The 20,356-nt window shown below is 45.3% G+C and overlaps 2 protein-coding genes across 8 annotated transcripts in view; one reads left to right on the forward strand and one right to left on the reverse strand.

Moving 5' to 3' along the window:
• AKAP9 (A-kinase anchoring protein 9) overlaps positions 1-2,151 on the forward strand; it is a 100,550-nt gene extending 98,399 nt beyond the window's left edge. For 4 of the 5 annotated variants that reach the window (XM_046918326.1, XM_046918330.1, XM_046918336.1 and 1 more), the window contains one exon: positions 403-967. In XM_046918326.1, the coding sequence (XP_046774282.1) occupies positions 403-446 (44 nt within the window). In that variant the 3' untranslated portion in view covers positions 447-967. Of the gene's footprint in view, positions 1-402 lie in introns of all 5 variants that reach the window. The other variant, NM_207179.4, reaches the window with a different exon arrangement.
• Positions 1,410-20,115, reverse strand: CYP51A1 (cytochrome P450 family 51 subfamily A member 1). 3 transcript variants are annotated; one of them, XM_046934366.1, is made up of 14 exons: positions 17,026-19,095; positions 16,016-16,214; positions 15,160-15,321; positions 13,085-13,205; positions 12,767-12,872; positions 10,419-10,517; positions 9,253-9,429; positions 7,690-7,816; positions 6,567-6,741; positions 6,275-6,394; positions 5,620-5,815; positions 5,002-5,097; positions 3,186-3,354; positions 1,410-2,514 (listed from the first exon to the last, which is right to left on the reverse strand). In XM_046934366.1, exons 1-14 carry the CDS (start codon positions 18,961-18,963, stop codon positions 2,336-2,338), a joined length of 3,864 nt encoding a protein of 1,287 aa, XP_046790322.1. In that variant the 5' UTR covers positions 18,964-19,095; the 3' UTR covers positions 1,410-2,335. The 3 variants fall into 3 exon arrangements, with proteins under 3 accessions (XP_046790322.1, XP_015136877.2, XP_040549439.1); XM_015281391.4 differs by lacking the exons at positions 12,767-12,872; positions 13,085-13,205; positions 15,160-15,321; positions 16,016-16,214; positions 17,026-19,095 and adding an exon at positions 10,860-11,055; XM_040693505.2 differs by lacking the exons at positions 1,410-2,514; positions 3,186-3,354; positions 5,002-5,097; ... (5 more) ...; positions 10,419-10,517; positions 17,026-19,095 and adding an exon at positions 19,919-20,115 and having other exon boundaries at positions 11,991-12,872.
• Positions 20,116-20,356: the final 241 nt, after the last annotated feature.

Genomic DNA, 20,356 nt, shown 5'->3' on the forward strand with positions numbered 1-20,356 from the left:
TACGGACTCTGCATGTCTTTTTAAGAAGTTAAGTGAGGTGGGGAAAAACGTACTGTAAGGATTGGAGAGTTGTGGTGCAAGAGAAATTCTTTTCTACCACTAGGACTGTAGAAGTGACAGCCTTTTGTCCCGTAGATGATAATTTTTTTTGCTATAAAGGGAATACATCAAGAAAATTGTCAGATCAGCGGGGTCTAATTTCTCAAACACGGGCTGGGGCTGAGTTATGGAAGTCACTGTGTTGAAGTCTTATTTTAACATAAAATCCGTCCTTTGAAGAAGATTTGTTCTTAAATGATTTCCTGCATAAAACTTTTCCCACTCATTCATCAGAGTGATGTCATTTGTGAACCCTCAGCTCCTTTTTCCACGTGCACTGATTAAAATCTTTCTGTCTTACAGTGTCCACCTCATACACGCAGCTGCACTCTGCTATGAGAAGATAATACCCTCTGCCCACCTCCATCACTGGCAGCGATGTCAATGGATTGATTGCCTTCTGTAAACCCGTGCTCTTTCTGTGCTTTATATAACGTGTATCTGGTGGGACCAATACAAACACAGCTGTACGATCATATACAGTTCCATCCTGGCACACCCATGCAGACTGGGATTATGGGAGATTTATGTATATAGGCACTTTGTGTTCATGCAAAAAAAAAAAAAATCATTAAATTACATGTATATTTGTGGAATGCTAATTTAAATGATTAACTTATGAAGTGTGTATTTATCAAGGGGGTGCGAAGATGAAACTTGTGTATTAATTCAATTGAGCTCCGTTCAGAGAAGTTCACTTGCACTTTTTCTGGCAAGGCTACTGAAGTTACACAACTCTCCTCATATTTGCTACTGGCAGTGCAGACAGAATAGCACTTGTAGAGACCTATTTTTGTAATGGTAGAAGTTTTGAATTTTATGGGTATTTTGTCAAAGTACTGAAATAAAGACGACTTCATGCTTTTAACTGTGTTCTACTCTTGGAAAGTTCTTAAAATTGAAGAATCACCCCCTTATTCAGGTTGAAAACCTCACTCCTACGCGTGCTCCTCCTGGCCGCAGCAGCTGTCTCTTTATTTGTCATCAACTGCAGAAGTGCTGCTACTTGACAGGAGGACAGGTATAGGCTTGGCTTCTGCAGCCCCCAGCTGTACGTTTTGGGGCTGCAGGAGAAGATATGTGTGTCCCCTCCCTCAGTCGCTGTCACTGATGTGAAAACAAAGGTCTGTAACAGTTCTGCCGGGGTTAGAACGGATAGATTGAGTGAGCCCTTCTTCCAGGGAGCACTGTGTGGAAGGGGGGGAAGCTCTGTGCATGATGAATTAACTTTGTACATACATGCATTTTCTTTCTGGTAGTTAGGAATTTAAGAGCTGACGATGTTAAGCAGAGGAAACTTCCACAAGAGGTTTCTTTACAAATTTTAATCAAAATTCCTATGAGCTGGAGCTCACGACCATTTATCACCACCACTTGTGAACCAAACACTATTCAACAATCCTGCATGAGTCAATGCAAAGTGTAACAGCATTCCGCTATTTCACTTCATTTATGGGTTATTTTCCAGGTGAACGTGTTATTTACTAGCGCTGTGTCGTCCTGTTGTTACTTCCATGCTTGCACCAAGCTTTCAGAGATGGCTGCTTTTCACAGTTTAGTTCAGAAAATTATTTGTAGCTTCGTGAAGCGAAACACTTTACAAACGCTCCAAGTTAAACATTTAAATTGCTCAGTTACAAAGCTTCCCTATGAACACTTCTGCAGACACCTCTACTCAGCTGTACGGTGACAACTGGTAATAGTTAGGGTTAGGTGGGCACTTCTAAGCGGCCGGGATGTCACTTTGTTCCCTTCTCGATCTGTGATTCTGTTTCAAAGCGGGGCACATACACTGCCCCTGCTCCCTCGTACCTGATGGCCGTACTGTCGTTGGGCACAGAGGTGAGGTACAGTCATAGCCCTCCTTATCTGGGGAAAGGCAGTCGTCAAATGTTTCTTAAAGCAAAGATTCCAGTTGGTAGAAAAAAAAAACATTTCTTCACTGTAAAGGGGGGGAGGGAGGCAGGGAGGGAGGCATGCACCTTGGAAGTGTTACACACATACAAGATGGTTTTTCTTTCCAAAAAAAAAAAAAAATCACCAAGAGATGGATAGAAGAAGCAGTTATACACAGCAATACTAAACAGTGTGGGGAAATGAACAACACAGATGCAAAGAGGGTGCAGGCCTGTTTCTACACAGTATATGGAACAGTTTCCACTTGCCATTCATTTTGTCACAATTATTCCATCAAAAGTCTGTTAGTTTGCACAATTCAAGGTTTTAGCTCCAGAATTTACAGTGACCTCCTCTTATATCTGATAACTGGGTTATTAGGCGTATGTATCATGGTTGTATAATTTATACTTGGAAAGTAGCCATTGACGAGATCAAATTCGTACAAACGAAGCAGAGTGGACCAAATAGTCTTGATCTGAACGTAAGCGAAGTTCTCTCCAATACAGCGATGACGGCCTAGGAGGAAACCCATAGCAAGCCATCAGAACGCCTCAGTTCTGCCATCGCCTCTGCCTACAGCTTCACTTGGAAAACGTTACGTGGACTGTAACTGCTTCTTTCTAAACAGGCTGAGGCCCCGATCCTACAGATGCACCACTGTGTAACTTCTAGCATCTTGTTTCCATAAAGCTTTCGCTGCAGAGAACGTGGGACGTTTTGAATGGGATTGTGTTGTCCTGTTTTCAGCAGCATGCACCCATTGATGCAGCAGCGAGGAGTAGTTTGTAACATTCGAAAAATGGCATTGACTATAACCGTATCGTGGTCAGATTTGCAAACTGTTTTGGCAGTTATGAATCTCTACATAAATTTTCGCTGCCTTAAAATGTTTTCATATTATGAGGCTTTTTTACCATGACTTTGGAAGACTTGAATAAACTCCAATATAACATGCGCTAACGTAAGGATTTTTTGTTATTATTATTCTGAGTAACACATGCAAGCATTACTACTGACTTCAGTTCTTTAACAGCCCATTCACACTAGGAACACTTAGAGGCAGCAACAGAGAGAGAAAAAAAACTCTCTTTGTGTGTTGCAGCACGGGGAGGTGTGGGCTGAGAGGAGCAGCCTGAGCTGCATGCCGCCACTCAGCAAAATGCTCGCTTCCTGTCAGCGCTACTTACCGGCGCCAAACGGAATGTAGGCGAACTTCTCCCCAGCTGCCGGGTTGTCCCGGAGATAGCGGTCAGGCTTGAAGTCCAGGGCGTCCTTCCAGGAGTCCTTCAGGCGTTGGTTAACGGTGGGGGACACGCAGACCTGATGGCCGGGGGGAATGCTGTATCCTGCGACGGTCTGCAAGGGTAGAGACAAGGCCCACACATCCCATTCCTCAGTTCTTACACTGAAAGCACTTACACTGAAGTTCTGTATCCTTGCGCTGGAATTTCAGAAGATGTTTTGGCTAGGCCACTTTAAAATCAGTGCAGCAGAGCAGATTTTCTGTTAGATCTACCTAACTTAACCTGTCTGGTTGTATCAGAGTAAACCAATTTTTTTCCAAGATAGCTTTTTCAAATGCCTGGCAATCCACCCATCCACAAGTGGCAGTCCCAGACTAAGAACTCAAGCAAGAATGACAGCAAGAAGAAAGGGTGAATTATGCTGAGTATGACTGGAAGGGGAATGTGGCACTACACCTTCCCCCAGGGGAGATGCGGACCTGGAACTCTGTATACACCCAAGTGGGCATTCATCAGTTACTCTGCAACTTAAAAGTGTCCATAATTCACTTCTGCACGTCTATCTTCAAGAGATAACAACGATGCCTCCCGTTACTTTCTGTGATGATTTGTTGCTGTTTAGTTGTTTTAAATCACAGTTTACCTAAATTCTAGCTCCCCTCGTGTTTTATCCTTAAATAAAAAAATAAATCTGGAGAGGTACATTTCAGGATGAAGAGGCAGCCCACAGCTACACCGAGTTCTTTCTGAAGATGCAAAATGTTCTCCTCTGAGGCTATTTATTGTCAGTACACACAACTGCTCCTCTTCACCCACATGAAAGATGGGGGCAATGAGGGTATCTAAAGGAAATGCTTTTGCTGTTTTCTTTACCTGGGCTGCATGCTGCCCTAACACTCTCTCTTGCCCAGCAGCACCAGCATACACCTTCCTGTGTCCAGTTCTGGGCTCCCCAGTTCAGGACAGACAGGGAACTACTGCAGAGAGTCCAGCAAAGGGCTGCAGAGACAAGTGGGGCTTGGAGCATCTCCCTTGTGAGGAAAGGCTGGGAGACCTGGGGCTGTTCAGCCTGGAGCAAAGGAGACTGAGAGGGATCTTATAAGTCCTTACAAATACCTACAAGGTGGAATTCTAGTGGATGGGTCTGGGCTCTTTTTAGTGGTGCCCACTGACAGAACAAGGAGCAATGGCCACAAACTGGAGCATAGGAAGTTCAAGGCCAACACATGGAAAAACTTTGTTACTTCAAGGGTAACGTGCACTGGAACAGGCTGCCCAGAGAGGTTGTGGAGCCTCCTTCTCTGCAGGTATTCATAACCTGTCTGAACACTTTCCTGTGCAACATCCTGTAGGAACTTACTTTAGAAGGGGGTTGGGCCGGATGATCTCCAGAGGTCCCTCCAAACCCTTGTCATTCTGTGATAAAGGCTACATCAAAATCACTTACATGCTGGTGACTTAGGAGCCATAAAGAAATTCCAAAGATCAGAAAGCAACAAATAGAAGATAAGATAACCACAAGAGCACCAGGGCTGAAGATGAGACTCCTATGGGATTTAAGCTGTCAAACAATGAAGTAAATGCCTGTCTGAAGTATGGGGTACCATTTCCTGTGGTCACTGCTGACTTGCTGCCCTTGTCATCAGAGCTGGAAGGGACTGGAGCAGACCAGGCAGTGCAGGACTTTGCCCAGTCAGTCACAAAAACCACCAAGCAGGGAGATGCCACAAGTGAAGTTAGATTCAAAAAGTGCACTCACCTGGGGAGTTTTGGCCAGTCTCATAATGGTCATTATAGGAGGTCTAAGCCTTAAGGTTTCTTTTAGGCAGCGATCTAGCAAACTGAGATCTTTGAGCTGCAAATATAAAGAAAATGATGCATCAAAATACAGCTGAGTTCATTCAATTATTATTTTACACTATTTAGAAATAAATAACTAAACCAAAGAATAAGTGTCTCTTATTTACGTGTGCTTCATTTGCTACCCGGACAATTTTCCCTTTGATTCAATTACAAATAGTTGCTGTTCCATCTGACTGACCTGTCCTACTACTGCTTTCTGATGCCTAACTAAAGAAGAAGATCACACCACATCCCATTCCTCCTTTATGCAGCTTGTTTTTTAAATAGAGCTTGTAGGAACTGCAGTTTCCATAGTAGATGCTGATTAAAAAAGAAATGGTAGCAGGATGAAAAGTAACTCCAGAGGAAGAGAAGGAGACATACTGGCAAATAGTGTCACTGCAGACTGCTTGTGAAAATTATGGTTCTAAGACAAAGCATATGACCACACACATAAATGCATTCTAGATATGCATTTAAAAATAAATATCTAGAAGCATAGTAACATCATTCAGAAATGATGTAACATACAAACCTGGTCATAAGTTAATGGTGGCAAATCATCTCCACAAACGGCTTTCTGCTCTGCGTAGCACTGCTCCTGTATGGCTTTGTCTCTGGCTATGAAGAAGCCCAGCCAGGCACTAGTGGTTGAGGATGTGTGCTGCCCTGCCAGGAGCAGCCCAATGAGCATCCCAGCTATCTCGTCATCTGTCAGCGGGCGGCCATCCCTACATCACGGGGGATTAAGTCAGAGCTTCATTCCATCAGCTTTCCAGTTACAGTAGTATTTACAATTTGTCCTAATTTACTTCTTTTTCCTCCTCCTGCATTGCCCACTCTAAATTCAGCAGCTCAAAGTCTAGGGGCAGTCATAAGAGAGAACCATGCTGGGAAGACTCTCTAGGAGCCTTGAAGAAAATCATTACAGAAAGCCAGCAACTAGAAAGGAAGCGGAAGCAGCAGCCTTGTGACCACGGATGATGATCTCAGAAGTCAAGATTAGCATTTACCATTAGATTCTTCAGGCTGTTTTAAGAACACCACCAGGATCAACTGCTGGCAATGAGAAATGCAGGACGTGAGGATATTTCTTGTTTTTGACAGAACGTTCTAAACAGCTCAAAGCTGAAGTAAAACACCTATTTATTTTCCTGTAAATTACAAGTCACCAACCCCACTTTGCTTACTTGTATGAAGCATCAAGTAGAGTTTGGAGCATGTCATCCTCCTTTTCCTCAGAACTCCGACGCTTCTGGATAACCTTGTAGAAAATGTTCTTTATTGCTCTGTGTGCTCGATCGCGACGCCTGCAATTCAGATCACTTCTGTTAGCAACTTCGTAAGAAACAACACGAAATCCTTGTAAGGATTTATAGGAATGTCTGGGACAGCTTCAAAACAAAAAACAGGGGAGAAAGAATACAGAAAAGAAGAGGTTTAGATGAAGTGCTCAAATTGCTACCATCTTCTTCCTGGTACCTGAAGCTGGGCAGAGGTAGCCAGGCTGGCAAAAGCCACGCAGCGTGAGTAAAGCCCCCATCCAGGTCAGCATACAGCTGAGCCACCTTCTCATTTAATAAGCTTCTGATTTCCTTCCCATGCAAGCAGTGACTTGCTGTCAAGATGATAAGTTCTGAAAAGGCTTCAAAGAGGTCTGAGAAAAGATGTGGAAAAAAATGTTACTGGAGATGCACTTTAGGCAAGATGTTACATTTTACAGATTATCACTTATTCAAATCTTGTAGAAGGGAGAAACAAACGACCACCATACATACACTGACTGTTTTTAATCGAGTTTTAGCTTGCTCTCCCCGTAAAAGGAAGAATTTAATTTTGAATTTCTGTGGTTTTAACCAGGTCTTTCAATGAGTAGCATTTTAATTACATTACTTGACTTCAACAACTTGCTTTCTAAGTTACTGTTTCTAGAGTTTTTTCTAGGAAAGCTGTTAACCCTTCCAAAGTAAACCATGTAGCACAAGCTCAACCCCTAGCAAACACAGAAGCCACAGAAAAAGTTAAACTTGAAATGCAAATCCATGTGTAAACAGATAGCTTTGCAACTTACTTAATTATTTCTCAGTATTTCTGTCACTGCAGGCTTGCAACAGTACTGATGGGCTGTGACTAGCAGGCTGGTTGGGAAATACAGGTGGGAAGGAAAAGAACTGCACTTACATCACTAAGCTCACCTTATCACTTTGCAGATAACCACAAACTGAGATCTCTGACACAGGGCCCAGGAAGCAAGAGCTGTGTCTTTTCAAAGGGACTATGAAACAGGCTGAACTGACTCACAGCATGCAAAACCAACATGATTCAGCCAGGCAACGCATATGCTCTCTACTGTCAGACTAAGCAAATACAAGTAGAATTGCCCTTTGTTCCTGTCAATGATTTTCTGAGCACCTTTATTCTCCAATAGCATTAAATCTGATGAAACAAAACCTGTGTTTGGCGTGTTCTGATGTTCGGTACAGCTTTGCCCTCCAGCTCTTTCAATATTGCAGTAAAACATTTACAAAAACATAGTGCAGCATCCTGCATCAGCCTTCATTCCTTCCCAGAAAGCCTAAGTAAAAATGCATCTGATGTTGCTTACTTCTTTCTCCACTCTCTCCCCAAGCTTTGAAATATTCCTTTGTTTCTTCTTCAATCAGAGTTACATGCTGCTTAAACTGAGCAATGTTTAGCCCAGTTTTGAGCATCTTCTTCTGTTCCAAAAATACCTAGAGGAATCAAAAGAGAAACAATCCGTAAAATGTTCATCGTATTAATGTGATTAATAACTTCATATCATTCATACTACAGATATATAGAGGAGTAAAAAGGAAATTAGGACTATTGAGTACAACAGAGTGTCCTCCTCCTCTCCCACAGTATCACCTCACCAGTGGCCTAGAGATGCACCTTGCTTTTAGAAGGCCCAGGAGGTTGACCTGGGAGCACAAAGCAAGCTATTTGCTAGGGAAGCTTCACACCCTTCTCCACTTTTTTTCTGCAGATACATAGCTAAGAAAGCTACTGTAAAAAGCCCACTATTAGAAGAAAACCATCTAATGGGTTGACAGAACATCTACTCAGAAAATCATTCAATTAATTTTTAAGCCCTAGTTACAGATCAGATTACTTGTCCTATAGAGCTGCACAGTACCATGGACAACTGACCAAGTTTGTCTTCCCACCGAGGACTTTACACTTAGTGTAAAGTTATTCACAAAACAGAAAGCGTAAAAAGAAAGGTTGCTTTGCAGTAATTTCCACTTTCAGAATGCAGTGGGCACACCCTGGCAGAGCAATGCTGCAGGCATGTTTCCCTTGCAACATGGCAGCCCATCTCTTATCTGGATGAAAAGCATACAGTAAGAACACACCCTATCAGTGCACTGCCTCCCAAAAACATGCTGCAAGAAGTTTGGTTGGAGAAGACAGAGAGGGAATCTGAATTGAATTGATATACAAACAATGCATATCAACACACTTAATTATCAGTCATAACTGATATTCAAACAAGTAGTCAACTCTAGGGGGTGGTTCTTCTGGAACACAACCAAAAGACACTTTCAGACTGAAGAGAAGGAGACAGGATTCTGCAGTCTGTTGTTCCAGACAACATGCATGAGCATGAGAACAGCCAATGCTCATCTCAGAAGCAATGCTATGTGGCACAGCTACTTTACTTCCAGATGAAGGCAGGCTGTATTCTGCAAACACGCAGGCTGACTTTTGTCCTAGCAAGACAAGCTTTGTGGTGTCTACGGTCAAACCAACAGTCTTGCATAGAGGTTAAACATGACAGAAATGAGAAATCATCACTCAAGAGCTCTCTCAGAAGGAAGACCTAATGTTGTTCGTAAGGGAAAAGGAAACTGCAGTCAGTGACAGGCTATAAGGGAAGAAAAAAAACCATTCGCTTATTAGTTTTCCTCTACGGTGGGATTAGACAGTTTCTAAAACAAAAAGCAGCATCCATACTAATGGACAGTCAGGCTGTGTTATTTACTGCCTAAGTACATTCACGCACGATCATCCAACTGAGACTATCAACCACACCGTGCCTTCTGCTGGAATCCGAAAGCCATCACACAGAGCCAAGGGCTCACAGCTGTCCAGTCGGATGGAAACTACCCTCATTTTCTGCTCATTTTCTATTGAAAATACATACCACGTTAGGGACATCGTAAGCCACTCCCTTTCCAAAGACTGGTGTGGTCAGCCGGGAGTACACATCCTCTGCATTCAAGTCTTCATTTTTACTGTTGAAGAGCAGTGCAGCAGCATCACTGCCCAGCAGGTATGTAAACGTCTTGCCAACCATAGTGAAACTGAACACAGGTCCGTACTGAGAGGAAAAAATACCCGATTGTTTTAAATAATAGGAACACAAACCATGAAGTCATTATCTCTTTACAAGCTCCTACAAGTCACTTCTCCTAAGAAACACATAGAAACAGCAATAGAAACATTTTAAGCCATATTTGAATTCTGTTCTCCATACAGAATAACACATCACTAGTAAGTCTAATTAATATTTGTAAACTTGCAAAATGTAGGACCATTACATTTCAAAAACGGAAATTAAAAAAGCACAAAACTACCATAGATAGACCACCAGACGTGTGGCCTCCAGACACTGACACACACTGCTTTGGAAGAAAGACTGGATCTGCAGTTACGCACTGATAACGAGGAGCAATAAGATTTTAATGCTTAAAAGTTAAATCCAGCAGATTCCCACATACTGAATTTGTCTTCCTCCATGTTAATCGAGCTGAGATTTGAGCTCATGGCTTCTGGACATTTTAGACAAGGCAAAACTTGCCAGTGCACCTCATTTTACTGGATGGAATTACGGCTCTACTGCCTTAGTCCATTTCTTTGGGGCTATTCCAACTCCTGGGGTTCCATGCTCCTGCTCTTCTAGTAGAGCTGAGCACCTCAACACTCATACAGCCGCCTGCAGAGGCGTCAGCTCCAACCCGGCCTGCTCACAGACACATCAGCACAGAGCGCCGACCAGCACAGAGATTACAGTTTCCAATTAAAGCAAGAAATAACACCGTGAATGTGGATTTTAAACCTGTGTGTGATTCAACTCTGAGCATTACCCAAAGACTTTTTACAGACCGAATCACGAGAGCCGTTTCAGAGAACACAGCTATTTCTGTAACACCGACGCACGGCACACAGGAAGATGTGAAGAAGCCACAGCCTCCTGCACACACCGCATTCCACTTTTGAGGAAATGAGAGGGAGTTCAGTGACTGTGAACGGATCCCAACAAGCACACAGCAATGCTTTGGCATTGCCCGGCCGCACAGGACAGCACACCTTGTCATAGGCGTTTTCCAGAAACTCAATAGGGCTCTTTCCAAACGCAATGGCATGTCCAAGGAACGGGATGCTCGACGGGATGTGAGGAGGGTGGTTCTGCAGAGGAAAGAAAAGCAAATGCGGATTTTTCTTCAGAGTAACACAGCACCGCGTCCAGCCACACAAGAGCCGCGCGCACGCTTTGCTCAAGATCTTCGGTGAAAAAAGCGACTTCGGATGACAGCTGATGTTTTACACGAAGCTCAGGCCACGCTTCAAACCTCCTCCGTCAGGTCGCGATGCCGCCCACCCGCTCCGAGAGCGACGCCAGACACGGAGAGGCGCAGCCCCCGGCCCCGGCCCTCAGCGGCCCTCAGCGGCCGCTCCGCGCGGTGCCGCACAGCGGCGCCGAGGCCGCGCCCGGACGCGCCACCCGCTCCCCGCGTCCCCCGCGCCTACCGTCCGGTCGGCCCCGACGTGGCGGCGGTAGCCCAGCTGGAAGAGGTAGCCGAGGCTGAGCGCGAAGGCGGAGGCGGCCAGCAGCAGGGACAGCGGGTTGCCGACGGCGGCCCGCTCCAGCAGGCTGCCGCCCACCTCCAGCAAGCTCAGCATCGCCTCGCGCTCAGCCGGCACCGATCGCCAACCGTGAACCGCTACCGCGCGCCGCGAAGGCGTGCCCTGCAGCCGGCCGGCCCAGCCCCGGCGCTGGGCTGATCTCTGCCCATGTGACGACTGCCGGCGGCCCGGCCAATGGGCGGCGGCGCGCCACGGGGTGACGGCATCGGCCGGGCTGCGACGGGCGCCATTGGGCGGGCGGCGGGGCGGGGCGCGCGCGGGGGCGGTACCGGAGAGGACGGGGGCGGGCGGTGCCCGGGGCGGCGGGCTGTGAGGCGGCTGCTGCTGTGCGTCTGTGCGGGCCGCGGCGGCGGGGATGCGGTGCGTGCTTTGTGCGCTGGGTCTTAAAGGACTGTGTGAACGTTGTAACGCTGCTCCGCAGTCCTGGCGGCACTGTCCTGGCGCTGCCAGCGGCCACTCTTGCTTGGCTCTTGGGGACAAAGGGTCAATGCCTCCTCTCCAGTCAAGGGCAGTGGGAAAGGACTGCAATTAAAGAATAAACAAAGGTCCAGGAAGGTGACAGGAAGCAGCAGGCGGTACGGATAAGGAAGGCGAGGAGAGGGCTGTGAGGCTGCAGCCTCCCAGGGCAACAGACGGTCCCAAGAACAACTTGAGGAGGCAGAGAGCACTCGGCCATGCTGTAGAGTGAGGTCGCTGCCGGCCTTCAGTGGAGGTGTTAGAAAAACACGGCCTACCCGCAGTCAGGTGCTGATGTTCCATGGTGCCAGGCATGCATTTGGAGCACCTTCTCAGCACAGCTTTTGGTTCAGTCCCATCCTAAAGTCACGCACCAAAAACCACACCGTGAGCCAAACCCAGGTGGCTGCAGCTGCTGGGTGCATTGATGTTGTACTGCTCCAAACCAGAATGGTAATGCGAGCACCAGGAACTATTCCCACACCTGAGCTCTCAATCTTCATTGGCAGATACCCTCTTCATTCTAGAGGCAGGCCTTCAAAGCAAACGCAAGTGCAGTTTCCACGTTCAGCTGCTACCTTTAATCTACACAGGTGCAGAATTACGGTAAAGACAGAGAACATCACGCTCACAGATACCACATTTGCAACAACACAGCTGTCTGGACAATACAGATGCGCTATCCTGGACTCCCCTATGTCCGAACACACACCTCCCATACGCTGCACTAACTGGGAAGCAGCACATCTCTCCCTGCTCTGCACGCACTGCTTTCAGGTAAGCCAGAGGGTAACACAGCGCTGGAGCTCAGTGCCCGCTGTACATTCTCAGAACGCTCCCTCTATTTTCGTCCATCCTCGGCAAACACTCTAAAAGTGGTGCTGAGTAACGGGTCAAAACCACAAACATGCACACCGTTTCTGCTCATAAACACCATTCAGGAATTGAAACAAGGGGATCACAGCAGTGACTGCAATAACTGGCCGCGATAGATTCACTGAAGTCTACTGAAGTTTTCATCAGTTTGACATACGCTTTCTAACAAATTACTTCACGTTAGAAACAAAGTGCATTTTGGATTCTTTTTTATACAAGCGATCTTTAAAAAAATGAATCTAAGATTACGAATGACTTCTAAATACACACTGAGCTCTCATGATGATGGTGTGATCAATAGGATAAGAATTAATGGGGGGAAAAAAAAGAATGACAAGGCAAAGCTCTGTTCCCTTCCTAAGTGCTGTTTGTACATCGCACGTTTAGAAGGTCACCGATTGTGAACAGAGCCTTAAAGCTCTCACTTTGTTGGTTAGATGGTGCATGCCTGTCATTACCAGCATTCTGATCAATTTCTCTATCATTTCACCATAAGTTAGGGCTTGGTTTTTGTTGATCCAGATGTCCAGCGCCTTCATCATTTTCTCCTTCAACTTAAGAGCCCTGTTTGGGAAAAGAAGTTATGAAGAAAACATCTGAGTAAATAGAAGATATGTAGATACTACGTTTTACATAGATACACGTATTCTGTATTTAACAGAAGTGCTGTGAAATCTGTAATCAAAATACTGTGTATTAACTTCATAACGTCGGAATGGAAAGGGAAATGGGAAACGTCGAGTGAAAAGGTACTGTTAGAAGCAGCTGTCCCTAACCTGGTATTTTGCAGAGCCTCGATGTCAGCCTGACCAAGTTGTAGTTTCTGGCAGAAGAATTCAAAATCTTCAGAAGGAACATTGGCAGCAATCACTTCTGTTATCTTGCGCAATATTTTCTCTGGATGCAGTCGTATAAAACATATAATTAATAATACAGAATCGTGTATCTTTTCTATCAGATGTTTTGTAAATCACAGAATCATAGAATGGCCTGGGTTGAAAAGGACCACAATGATCATCGAGTTTCAACCCCCCTGCTATGTGCAGGGTCGCCAACCACCAGACCAGGCTGCCCAGAGCCACATCCAGCCTGGCCTTGAATGCCTCCAGGGATGGGGCATCCACAGCCTCCTTGGGCAACCTGTTCCAGTGTGTCACCACCCTCTGAGTGAAAAACTTCCTCCTAATATCCAACCTAAACCTCCCCTGTCCCAGTTTAAAACCATTCCCCCTCGTCCTATCACTATCCATCCTCATAAACAGCTGTTCCCCCTCCTGTTTATATGCTTCCTTCAAGTACTGGAAGGCCGCAATGAGGTCTCCCCAGAGCCTTCTCTTCTCCAAACTAAACAAGCCCAGTTCCCTCAACCTTTCCTCATAGGAGAGGTGCTCCAGCCCTCTGATCTTCTTTGTGGCCCTCCTCTGGACCCGCTCCAAGAGCTCCATGTCCTTCCTGTACTGGGGGCCCCAGGCCTGGACGCAGTACTCCAGAATATAATGCTGCACGAAACAGTAAATACTGTTTATCTGCTTCAGGATTTTGTTAACTCCCAAACACCATTTCCAAGGTGACGTCTCCATCCTGGAGGACAGCCCACCATCACCATTTTCTCCCTGACAGCCCTGTTGGGAAGAAATTCGGGTGCTTTTCATTCTCTTCAGTTTGAAGCAGCACGGCTCCCTGCTCCCTTTGCTTGAGGTGGGAGAGCAGGGTGTGCTTCCAGAACATACACGTGAGTTACAGGAAGAGTAAGCTGGGGAGCTACAGCTTCGACAACTCTTTTTACAGTTATCAACTGCCTCACAGCTCCACTCACCATCAGGTGAGAGTGAAGCAGATTGTCAGAACAATGCACATATCTGAACTGCTCGTGTATGCTAAGAATACCATTTTTTCTCTCCCTTCTGTTGTCTGAAAACAAGTGTTACAACTGACAAGAGTTTACTGCATTTATACTGCTTAAGGTGAAGCCATGATTCAAATATTCTGTTCTCTTTGATCATAATCAGGTTGTGAAGGGAGTACTTTGGGCTCAGCCGAATCACTGCGGCGTCAGGGAACGCTGCATGAAACAGGCACCCCTCCCTGCAGTCGGGGATAATAGCAGGGCGTGCTGGAATAAGGTTCAACATCGAAAATCAGCAGTGGGAATGAGTGAGGGCACTGGACTGCCTCCCAGTGACCCAGGAGGGTAACAGCAGGCAGGCAGCGCCTCCTGGCTGACGTGCGCGAGTAAGGCAGTAACGTTTCAGCCAAAAGCAAGTACAGCACAAGGATAGCGTCTGATAGGCCTTCAGTGTATCGTGAATCGGTTAATAATGATGTGTAGGCAGGCCACAGAGAAGTCAAGATACAGGTCGATATTCAGATTTTGCATTCTCGAGAGCTGAAAAAGAGCTAGGGAAGTTAAGAAAGGAGGAAAATGCTATTCTACATTCAGTACAAATCACCTCTCCGATGGGTAGAGCTGAGGTTACCTTAGCTTGTGTATTTCATTTAACTGTGTCTGGCCTTCTGGTTTGAATACAAAACTCAAGACCTCGATTTCAGTTTTCAGCTGTCAGCTTCCATTTCTGATAAGAGTCCTAATGCAACATTATCATTCTAGTTCTAAAAGCAGTTCTTAGTGACCCATACAATAATAAAACATAAACCTTGTTTACATCATGCCTGTACAGTAAGAACACGAATACTAACCATCATCTCAATATTGCCAATAGTAACAAAAGTCAGCGAGGAACAGAAATAGAGCTAATAATGACATTGCCTTCTGAAAACAATGGAGTTTCAACAGCTGCTACCATAGCTACCTTTAATGCACAAAAAATATCTGTGTTTGTTCTTAACATACCATCTCTTTCATCAGCACTTTCCAGATAGCATAGAATGGGATGTAATTGCTTTCCTTTACATACATCTTGTAGTGGTTCAAACAGAGAATTTCCATCAAAGTTTATGTCTTTCAGCAAATAAAGGTGACGAAGGCCAGCAGGCAAATACCTCAGCCGATTTTCTGTTGGAATACATAAGCATATTTAATTTCATCTGGGAAAAAAAAAAAAAGTGTCCTTTGTCCATAAGATTTTAAATTATTTCAGTCAGAAAATATCTGAACAAATTTGCTGTCTGTGAAGCACAGCAGGTAGGCAGGAGGGATCACCTCCTGGGATACCTCAGTTCATGGTAAACATGCTGCTTTGCCAGACAAACAAGACTCTGTTCCTGTCTCTGCATGAGAGAGCCATGAGTTTCAGGGTGAATTAAGCGCAGCGTGGAACACAGCAGCTGTGCTCATGCAGCTGTGATATAACTGAGATAACACATGGTGCGACTCTGCTTCACGCCCATCTCTTTGTCATAGCATCTCCAACAGCCGTAAATCAGCCGGTAAACCCGGTAAATCAGCCACCAAAAAAGGACAACAGGCTGTACTGTATCAGTAATAGAGTGGACATCTGGACATAGAGATACACGTTCTTTGCAACAGAAAAATGTCAGTCTTGCACACGACAGAATGCAGCACAATGAACTCTGCAGTGATCGGTGCTTTGTGTATGTTATGCCTTTCTTCGTCTGATGATCACACTTGCAAAAATCATGGCACTTACACAGGTTTCAGATGGGCTCTCCCACAACAGCCGTGTTAAAAACAGTACATTTAGTTCAGTGCTAAAATTTTACTATGGGGTTGAATGCTCGATACTTACCACTAAGGTCAAGGTGCTGCAGATTTCTTAGTGATGTAATAGACTTGGGAAGCTGGCTGATCTCATTATTATTTGCAATTAAATGGACCAAATACTTCAGTTCCCCTATGCTGTCTGGCATTTCCTTTAATGCGTTATGAGATATGTCAAGCTCCCTGAGGGAAACCAGTTTGGAAAGCTCCTCTGGAATTTTAGTTAACTGACAAAAAGAAGAACACAGTTCATTTATTTATATACCACTATTTTTTCTTCTGTAAAAAGTTCAAAGGTAACTTTCCTGCAGGCAAAATTACCTTCCTTAATTTAATTCCAACAGTAAACGTTCTGAACTTCTATTCTAGTGGAAGCTCAGTTAGTATTTTCCAATAAAAATATTGCTGCCAAGCACAGAATTTTTCAGCAAAATTCCTCAGGCGTAATGATAGAATGATGATTAAAAAGCCAAGCCTCCGTTGCTGGAGCTTCAAGACAGATTATTTTCATCATTGTTATCATTAATGAACAATTTTACCCTCTCAGAACACTCAACATTCTTTGGAAAAGGAGGTTTGTGTTTCCTCAGGAGATTATTCTGACCTGTTCTTTAGTGTATGTAAAACAAAATGATTAAACTTTGGATTTCAGAAATGTGAAGCAATTTCCTCTGCTATAAGCAATCACAGAAGTAATATAGCTTTTCTCGTTTGAGTTAGTGAAAGCTTAATGAACTTGTAAGAAGTATGATACAATTGGAAAGATTGGTTCATTTAACAGAGGAATCTTGGAGGCAGGCTTATCTATTAAATTTCCAGCTAGGATGAAAAGTATGTGTATCCTAATGGAACTCTGTCCAGCTCTGGTATTAAAAATTGGTAAATACAAGCATATACTTTTCCTCTTTACAAGTATTTTTCTGCTCTACTCAAACACAGGAGCTTTAACATGTCAGGAAAATGTCTATTTATAATAATTTTCCAGCATGACAATGTGCACAACGCGAGGTTTCTAACCTAAAGGAAATGTTCCCTTACCTTCAACCCATTCATTTGACACACAGTCAATTTCTCCAGTGATGAAAGATGACATATTTCAGAAGGAAAAGATGCAAACTGGTTGTTTGATACATTTAAGTCTTTAATCGTTTCCAGTCTGCTAATCTTTAAAGGAATAGTCTTTATCTGATTATTTGAAATGTCGAGTGTTTTTAAACCCTTTAAAGAACACAGTTCTTCAGGAAATGAGCCAAACTTATTGTGGTGCAGAAGAAGAACCTGGAGAGCCTTCATTTCAGATACCACTGCTGGCAGGCTATTGATTTCATTCTCACTAACATCCAAGTAAACCAGTTTTGTGAGGCTACACAAGCATGCAGAAAATGAAGACAGTTTATTCTTGTTTAATTCTAGATGCTCCAAATCTTTAATATCAGGAATTCCAGGTATTAATTCTGAAATCGAGTTGCCGCTAAGATTTAAGTATTTAAGATCAGATAATGCACACAACGCATATGGAAACTGAGAGAGCTTATTATTGCTGAGGTCAGCCTTGGTTATCTGTGTACAGGTTTTTAATTCCACAGGGATGTATGTTAATACATTTCCTGAAAGCTCTATTTTGGAGAGGTCTTTTAAATGTGATATTTGTTCATCCAGCGAGTTCAGCTGATTCCCACTTAAAGAAAGCTCCTTTAAATTTTTAAGTCTGTCAATATTGGCAGGGAGCTGGGTTAACTGATTATCACATAGAATAAGATGTTTCAACATAGTACAGTTGCAAAGATTATCTGTAATGGTTTTGAATAAATTTTTTGAAAGGTTCAGAAACGTAAGTTCTCTCAAATTCTCCACTTTATCTGAAAGGAACTCCAGTTTATTATCATCAGCTCTGAGTCTTTTCAGTTTTGTCAGCTGGAAAAGCTGCACAGACAGAAACATAAGCTTATTGTGGCTAACTGAAAATTCTTGTAATTTCTTGAGCCCTTTAATATCCTTCGGTAAACTCTGAATGAAGTTCTCACATAAACTGAGGCTTACTAGATTAGGAAGGTAGCAGAGAACCCTTGGAAATATTGAGATCTGATTGGAATCGATGTTGAGTACCTTCAAGTTTTTCATGTCAACCATGGTATCTGACAAAGTCTTTAGCTTGTTCCCAGCAAGCTCTAATGTTTCAAGGCTTTTCAATGCAAAAGGAAATTCATCAATGTTGTTGTGATTGAGAAAGAGCTCCTTAATATTCACAAGCTTGGGCAATTCTTCAGGGAGGCACGATAACCGGTTGTGACTGACGTTCAACACTTTTAGTTTATGAAGCAATGATATTTCTGGTGGCAGCTGTGTCAGTCTGTTTCTTTCAAGTATCAGGATCTCCAGATTAGTTAGGTTAACTGTATTTAAGCGTAGTGTTTTTATTTCATTGTTCTGTAAGAGCAAGGTTTTTACATTTTGGGTTTCGGAAGCAGACAGCGGCACGTCCTGGAGCCCTTTATCACTCAGTCTAAGTGTGAAGCTCCTTTCTTCCGCAGGCAACAAAAATGTTGATTCATTTCCAGCACTTTCAGCATTCACTGCTGGTCTGGCATCTCTTCTGACAGCGCCTGCAAGCACTTTCCTTAGCTCTCCAGTGTCTTTGTCAGCTGACTTTAACATGTGCTTTCTCACACCTGTTTCAGAGACAGCCTGAGGCACCACGGAACCACTTATCTCAGTGGACGATTCACACTCGTACCTTTTTTCAGGTAAATCACTTCTTGAGACATTTTCAGTCTTTTTATGGCCTTCCTGATCTGCTTGAGGTCCTTCCTCTGAAGTTTCACTCAAACTTTCCACAGTCAGGCCAGCTACTCTAGGAGTCTCTGATAAATGTAACGAGTCTTCCCTAGCACTGTTGTCAGCAGTGCTGTGAAAGCTTTTCAGTTCTTCTATATTTAGACCCCCTGGAATGTCGTCATCTTCCTTCTCCAGAGACATCTTTTCTTGCTAAGTCTTCAAACATGAGTCCCTCAGACAGACTTACCTTTTTGCACCCTAGTTTTGGAGCACACCCAACCTAAGCTACCAACGACAGGGAACCCCCTGTGTTTTCAGAGGAACTCTTCCCGGTCACTAAAGCAGCAGCAGCAGCAGCCCAGACCCGCCCGAGGGGCTCCCCTCCCTCAGGACCTCCTCCTCAGGAGCAACGCCATCTTCCCCGCGCCGCGGGCAGAAACACCCCCTGACCTCGCACCTCTCCCGCCTGCCCCCGGACCGGACCGGTCCGGTCCGGCCCGGCCCGGCCCGCCTCAGCCGGCGCAGCAGCAGGCGCAGCGCAGAGCCCGCTCCCTCAGGGCGGCCGCCCGTTGCCGCAGCAACCCACGGTGCATCCCGCGCGGCGCTGAGGAGCGGTTGCGCACGCGCGCCGCAGGAGGACGGCTCAGACTGGGAGCGGGGCCGGCCGCCACCGCGGTGCTAAGCGGCGTGCTTCCTTGACTGCTTTCAGAGCGCAGATCTAGACCCGTAGCGCAGCCCCTCCATTAAAAGCCGGGTTTTGCGGCTGTTTTTTATTAAGCTTCGCAGCGATTCTGCCTGCCTGCCGGCCGGCCTCCCGCTATGCCCGCTGTACCTCCGTGCTGCCCAACGCACCGCGGCTGGCGCGGGGCTGCGCTCGGGGTCAGGCAGCCCCGCCCTGCCGCAGCACACGCTGACGAGGAACTGTTCCACGCGATAAAACTGTGCTTGTTTTCATAGTGTATATTTTCAGCTGCCTAGCTGGAACACACCATCAGTCCTTGCTTTGTCAACTGTAAAGTTCAACTATTCATCTAAAAAATGCTTCTGGTGATCAACTTGTATAGTTTTATCTCCTGCTTACAAAGGCATGATTTTCAGACCTACCTCTCTGCTCCCGTCACGTTTCCCCACTCCCACAGAGAAGGATGGCACTCACCCCTCCTTGTCCCACCGCTGCAGCGGCTCCTCCCGTCCCCGGCTGGCAGCAGCGTGCCCGGAGCTCCAGCTCAAAGCCCGCCGATAGGCAGCACCTGCCGCCAGCCGGCCTGCCCGGACTCGGGAGTTCCCATTCTTCCGATCCATTCCGGAGCTGTTTCCAAGGCGCGCAGCGAGGTGCTCTGTGTGCCTTAATCTGCAATCAGCCGGAACCCTCCCCACGATCCTATCTCACGATCATCCTACAGCACTCGCAAGGATTACTCAACCCGTTTCCCAGGTGCACAGCAGCGTGTACCTTAACTTCTAATCACTGTGGAACCATTCCCATGATCCTATCTCACAATCATCCTACAAAACCTGCAGAGACCAGCCTGTTCTACAACCCTGTGGCAATACCACCTGCTTGATAAGACATTTCATAGCACTCTGATGCTGG

Source organism: Gallus gallus, chromosome 2 (genome assembly GCF_016699485.2).
Source record: "Gallus gallus isolate bGalGal1 chromosome 2, bGalGal1.mat.broiler.GRCg7b, whole genome shotgun sequence".
NCBI lineage: Eukaryota > Metazoa > Chordata > Aves > Galliformes > Phasianidae > Gallus > Gallus gallus.